General features: G+C 37.3%; 1 protein-coding gene across 1 annotated transcript in view; it reads left to right on the top strand.

Annotated features, from left to right (window-relative positions):
* The window catches only part of LOC107696120 (syntaxin-binding protein 5-like), a 107,738-nt gene that overhangs the window by 889 nt on the left and 99,799 nt on the right, over positions 1-7,050 (top strand). Inside the window, exon 2 of the mRNA XM_016496300.1 lies at positions 2,484-2,581. Coding sequence (XP_016351786.1) covers positions 2,484-2,581 — 98 coding nt within the window. The remainder of the gene's footprint in view (positions 1-2,483; positions 2,582-7,050) is intronic.

The following is a 7,050-nucleotide window of genomic DNA, read 5'->3' as shown; positions in this document are numbered from 1 at the left end:
ACACACACACTGTACAGTATGTGTATCTAAAGATAATTTTGGGCCATCATAGGTGCCCAAAATGTTGTCTAGGTAGGCAGATCACGAGGTTTTGAGACACAGCCAGTGCGTCCAATGTGTTATATTCAAGCCTAGTTTGAAGGGTTGGTATGTTTAGTTGCCCTCTCTGGATTAGATCTGGCAGCACAATGGATGAAGTTAATAGTTCTCAGTGAGAAACGGGTTATCTGTCGAGGCTTCTTCTCATCTATCGCGCTCCGCGCAAAGCCACATCCAAATGAATGCGATATTAGATTTTGAGCCCACACACGTGTGTGCGGAAACTGTAGGAGAATGTCAGCTTTGCAGCTGGGATAGGCATTTTAATTCATATCAAAAATTTGAATCAGTTTATTAAATCGATTCGTTCAGTCAACATTACTATAGGTTACTTTGTTATAGGCTACAGTAGGTGGCGACAAGTGCCTTTTGTGTTATGAGTGAGCCATTGAATCATTTACTCAACTGATTCGTTTGAACACCGAGTCCTTCACAAATCACGTGAAGACTATACTATAAGAATATAAATATTTAAGTTTGTGTCTAGAGATATGCTGAGACGCTACAAAAATCCCAAATGACCGCATAATTGTCATTTTAGCCTCCATTTTGTAGAGTGCTGGGCATTATTTTATCAGTTAATACTAATAAATGTACAATAACATCCTTGCCTCGTTTTCAGCATACAATCACGAATGGCAAACGAATGCATTGATTTCGTTCAGTCCAAACAAGAACTCGTTCATAGAAGGGGGCGTATTCGTACAGTAGGTCCAACCAATAAACGGCTTCTTCACAGCCCGCACTGGAATGCTATTTGCTCGCGCTGCTGTCAGTCTTTGAAGGCAGAAAAAAAAAAAAACAGAATCCTGACGACGCTGTCTAATAATTATTCTACGGAGAATGTTTTCAAATCTATTCCACATGAATTATTTTCAAGAGATTACATGGCATTATCATTAAGTATGTTATTATCAAGCGCTAAGTGATTTCTGAATAGAATGATTTCTGTGGGGAATTTTGACGTAAATATTCCTTCAGTTTTTAGAAAAATGGTGACAAGCACGATATTAATACAGTTTCTTAAAATACTACTCTCTAATGAATAACCATTAATTTAATAATTTGCAACGAGGTTACATGAGTGCATTTACACAGGCTTTGGTATTTTTGTCAGGTTGAAATTAAATAGACACATACGAACGCTGGATTAGGTTAATATTTAATTAGTAGAGATATACATAATTAGTAGAAAGATGGAAAAGGAAATGAGAGAGATGGGGAAGGATGAAGTGAAGCTTGTTGCTGCTGCGCAGCTCGCCGACAGGTACCCGTCCCCGTGAGCGCCGCTTACGTAACCGGCTTTAGCCACTAAACAAACATACAGAGACAGAGGCTGTGTCTCAAAACACAGTAAGCTGCCTAGCTAGACCGCATTAAAGGTGCGTTTTGATGCTCAGAAGTGCTCTCAATATAGGCACCCTCTAGGTTTTAATACACAGACCGGGTGAGACGATGACAGCTGTCAAGCAGAGGCCAGTGCTGTAAACCTGTAGCCAACCATTGTTGTTCTGTGGATACAATTCAGCAAGGTCTCTATTCTCACTGCCTGTTGTTTTTGTCTATCTATAGCACATCGGGATCGTTCGAGCAGTTCAAAGGGCTGGGTATTTAAATAGTTGGATATATTCAGTTGAAATTGATATTGAATTGTCCCTGAAGGGATGTTTGACTGCACACATACAATGCTTTGCCACTATCCTTCAAATCATTATATAAGAGTGTAAATAATGTAAATACTATGTAAAATAATACTATGTAAAATCTTTTTTTTTTAAAATGTATATTCTATTTTAGTATTTAGTAGTATTTTGGATTAGCTTTTGTTTTTTAGATTTTCATTGTTCATATTCAAGCTGTTGTATTTTTATGTGCTTTTGTTATATTTTTATTAGTTCCCTTACCCCCCCCCCCAATATTTCTATTTAGCTTAAATTTTTACTTCAGTTTTAGTAGGTTTAGCACTTCATCTTCACAAAAATAAAAAATGTTGCCTTTTAAAAAGATTTCATTTAGTATTTGTTTTTTTATTTCAGCTTTATTTTAATTACCAATATTTTATTTTAAATTGTATTAGTTTAAGTTAAAAATAACAACACTGTGTAAAACATCTGTTACATTAAAAAGGATGAAGCATTCATCATAAGCAAAAATTGATAAATAAAATAAAACAATAGATAAAATGGGTAAATAAAATTAAAACAAATAATTAAAAATAAATAAATCGTAAAATATAAATAAAATATCTCATAAAATATATTATACATTTTTTAAAAAATAGTTTGATTGCTGACTTTCTGAAGTAAATGACTGTAGTGTTTATGTCCCGAAGCTTTACATTACGTGCTTTTTAAAACATTTTTCTCTTCTGATTTGATTCTCAGACTGTGCGCCATGGCTTCCCCTTTCAGCCCTCCTCTATGGCATTCGACCCCGTCCAGAAAATCCTTGCCGTCGGGACTCAGAGTGGAGCTTTACGATTGTATCCTTTTCACAATGGAAATTAAATAGCGTGTGTGCTCTGTTTCAGATGCAGTGTGAACCTGTCCGTAAGTATTTAGTTTCTTTATCAGTAGTGTTATCAGGTGTAAGCTGTGTTTAAAGGTTGTCATTGTCAAGTTCATAACAAATTCATTAGGACACGAATGACCCACTGTTAGTTTTGCCTTTCTGAAATGTGACTACATTATGCTACACCACAACATAAGCTTCATCTGCTTTAAAGTGATGCCAGTTGTTGTGCTTAACGGAGTTGTTCCGCTGTCATGGCTTGTCAGTCAGACTCGTCATAAGTCTTTTGTTAAAGGACGTTTATTGTTACTGAATTGGGATTTGGGATCAGTAAGGCACATCACATTAGTTCAGTGACTCGCTCATCCCCCCTAATGAATGATTCCTAGTACATAAATTCAGTTATTAATTATACCGAACAAGTCACTAAGGCCTATTCCCACCTCAGAGACGGCAAAGAACTTCCTGTCCAATCAAAATCTCCATTCACACTGTGTATTCAAATAGATGGCCTTTGGTTTTGAAATGAATTTCCACATTCCCCGATTCATTCGGCTCTAATTGAAAATATTTCTTCTGCCGTCACTATGGGATAATTTGCTGTCAGTCAAGTCAGAAGAACAGCTCGCTTGACACCGAATGATATTGGTGGAAGTTGATACATGCGGCGGCTCTTCAGAGAACAGCCTCTTTAGAAACTGATCGTCTTTGCTCTCAGAGGAGGTGATACTTAGCCTCTTTGAGCGACTGTGATCAGATAAATGTCAGCTGCTGTGAGATGAGGGCAAATGAAAATCTCCCTAAGAGACTCCAAATTGTGATTAGAGCAACCGTCCTTTCTTTTTTTCTTCACGTCTCATCCCGAGCTGTCGGCAATGCAAAAGGAATCTCATGATTCATCTGAATGGGTTGGTATGAATGAAGTCTTACCTTTGATTTTGTGAATGATTTTGATCTCTGTTACTAAGCTACAGCAATAGAGTTAGTTGACAAATCTGGGCTGGACTAGCAAAACTGTGACCGACTTAGCCTACACTGGTATTTCTGGTCAGATATACATGGTACAAATCTCATAGTATTTTGTTGCTTTTGCAATGGTATCTCATTTATATTGGTTGATATTCTTTCAGAAATGTCTGTGTGTGTGTGTCGAGTAGCTGAGTCTTTAGCCATTTTCAAAAAACGTCTAAAGACACTTATTTTTCTTCAGCACCTGACCAATTAATACTAGCACTTACCTCTTCTCTTCTCTTCTCTTCTCTTCTCTTCTCTTCTCTTCTCTTCTCTTCTCTTCTCTTCTCTTCTCTTCTCTTCTCTTCTCTTCTCTTCTCTTCTCTTCTCTTCTCTTCTCTTCTCTTCTCTTCTCTTCTCTTCTCTTCTCTTCTCTTAGTTTTTTCTAATTTATAAAAAAAAACCTTGCTCTGTGACTTGTGGCATCACTTGTATACTGTTGCTCTCTTGTTGGTCTTGTAAATGTAAATGTGTGACAATGAAACACCACTGACAGCTTTTGAAACATGAAGCCTTTCAAACGTTCAAAAGTTTAGGGTCAGTTTTTTTTTTTTAAACAAATTAATCAGCAAGGATGCATTACATTTATCAAAAGTAACAGTTAACGTTTCTAATATCTCTAATAAATGCTGTTCTTTTTAACTGTTTCTACAAAAAATATTAAACAGCTCAACTGTTTTCAACATTGATAATAAGAAATGTTACTTGAGCACCAAATCAGCATATTAGAATGATTTCTGAAGGATCATGTGACACCATCACAGAAATAAATTACTTTTTAAAATATATTAAAATAGAAAAGATTTATTTTAAATTGTAATAATATTTTACAGTATTACTGTTTTTACTCATCCTTAAACAATATTTAAAAAATTCTAACAAACCCCAAACGTTTGAACGTTGGTATACAGTAAAACCCACCTAATTAATTCCATTTAATTCGATATGCAAAAATTGTATCTAAAGTTTTAGATGCTATCATTGCATTGATATTGTACAGTTTAGTCTCTGTCCAAACATATGAATGCGCTAGATGCACAAGTAAGTTATGAATACCTATATGAATGCTAATACCAAATCACATTGGTATGTGTAGCTTATGCCACACAGTGTGTGTCTGTAGCTGTGAGCTGCATAGCGCTGTGAAGATCTGTTTTACTGTTGTTTAAATTTCTCCCCAGTTAAGAATGACTGAAAGTGGCAGATCAAGAGACCAGAATGGCTGAATCCTGGCAAAATCATCCAGAATATTAGAGCAGAGGGAGGGAGAGGAGAGTCTTCAGTCTCAGGCCAGCGGGCAAATGCGCTGCTATCCCAAAAGTGTTCTGCTTCCCACAGCTCGCTTCAGACTGCAGAAAGTGACACGACAGTCAGATGTTGAGAAAGATAGGAGACAGAGAGAGAATGTAGTTTTCAAGTATTTGCATTAAAGGTGTGTAACTTCTGCATCACCAAACGAAATGCTCCCACTGGCTGCCACAGGTTGGACAAACATATAGTCCCATTCCCAAACCCACACCATTGGTTGAGACAATTTTGCTGTATCGGGCAATGTTTTGAGAGTGCCACAGATTATTTTACACACTTCTGCTTTAAACAGCCTTTAATAGGCTTTTAGTATTGGTGGTATACCATCTGAATAATTAAAATGTGGGTGGTGAAATGGTGGTTATGGTGTAGCAGACAGTTTTGGGTGGTCCCTGTCCTTTGAGAATTGTATTTTCAGGCACAGAGGGGAGAGAATGGCAGACTCATAACTCAACTAGCCTTGCGGGCCCCAAGACTGTACGGCTCTCACGCAGCTCAAAGCAGATACATTTTAAATAGTCTCCTGAGTATTTGCACTTCCTCTGCTGCAGTAGACTGTTAGATTGTTGGCTGCTATGCACAAATATGTCTCCAACACTGATTGCTGACAGTCATAATCACTGTAATTTAGAATATAATCCACTGTGAGTCTGATAATTTTATTCACAATGATCATCTCTTCAAATTTAATGAAGGGTATTTATTTCTAAAGAAGACATATGACACAATGATCAAGCTTCGTCTCGATTATAGGTTGCAGATTATTAAAGAGATCATGTTCTGGGCTTGTAATGAATGCCTTGGAATAAAATGACTTTTGTAGTATATTGCCTGAGAAGGCAGGGTTTTTTTTGCTTACGGACACAGCTGGAAACATCCATTGACCATTGGAAAATGGACATTGAAGAGTAACACACACATTATCAACTACACATCAGCTTGAAAGGTATCTCGTCTCGTCCCTAATGATCAGTAGTAGTGATGCTACACTGTTGCTGAGAATGCTGAAACTGGTGAGACTTATTAAAGATGTGTCCCATAGTACGATTCCACATGAGATATGAAATATACTGGCTGTTACATGGCTGTGGAGGTTATTTATGTGTGTTAGTGCTTGTGACTTGTTTTGCTTTGAGTGTCAGGCATGTAGAGCTGAGCCTAACACACATACACACACACACACACACACACACACACACATACAGACATTGCCTGAGGATGCCTATGCCACTTCTTACGTAATCCACAGGAGCGAGGCTCATCATCTGGAGTGCTTGGCTGCAGTGTGTGTGTGTGTGTGTGTGTGTGTGTGTGTGTGTGTGTGTGTGCTGTGATCGGCTCAAGCAAAGGAGTTTAAGTCCATCCTCTCTGCCATAATGGCACAGCAGCAGCCGTCTATGATTGAGTGTGTGACTGTTTAACTTACTGTACTCTATAACTGCAGGAAGGACCACCAATTCAGACAAATCTGTTCATATTCACTAGGCACTCAAACCTCATTGCATTTGGGATAGAACGGTAGAGGGAAGAACCTACAGTGCCTGTTGGTTTTTGAGAAATTATTTTACACTCTTATTTTTCCACAGTGTCCATATTAGGAATGTGCAAAAATAGATCATTTTAAAATCGTCTGGTTACGGTTAGCCCTGTAAAATCATGCAGGTTAAGGGCTTGTTTATGTTGACCAGACATCATGAGACGGGGTTCTTAACACCGAGTACAACAGAACTGAACTTAGAGGTCTTGAGATCCATGTTTAAAAGTTGAAAGATGTTTTTAACTTGACAAATCGTCTTAATGCGATGCTCATAGCGAGAGACATTTGTGCATTTGTATTCTGACAGTAATTGTCTTGAAATTTATTGCTGAAGGTGGTGAATTTGTTGGCTGTGTTGGCGGAGCTTTAAGTGGGATGCATTTAGTGACGCAAGTACTCGGAGAGGGTTTTAGCATGTTGACAGTAAGAATATATATATATATATATAAAATGCTTTTGTATTGACAGTAATTGTGTTGAATTTTATTGTTGAATGCAGTGAATTTGGTGTTTTAAATTAAATGCATTATTATATATATTTATTTTGTACTTATGAGAATGCAGTTATGTATGTTAATGTATTT

Source organism: Sinocyclocheilus anshuiensis, unplaced genomic scaffold (genome assembly GCF_001515605.1).
Source record: "Sinocyclocheilus anshuiensis isolate Anshui unplaced genomic scaffold, SAMN03320099.WGS_v1.1 scaffold306, whole genome shotgun sequence".
Classification (NCBI taxonomy): domain Eukaryota; kingdom Metazoa; phylum Chordata; class Actinopteri; order Cypriniformes; family Cyprinidae; genus Sinocyclocheilus; species Sinocyclocheilus anshuiensis.
This window is presented reverse-complemented; position numbering and strand designations above follow the sequence as displayed.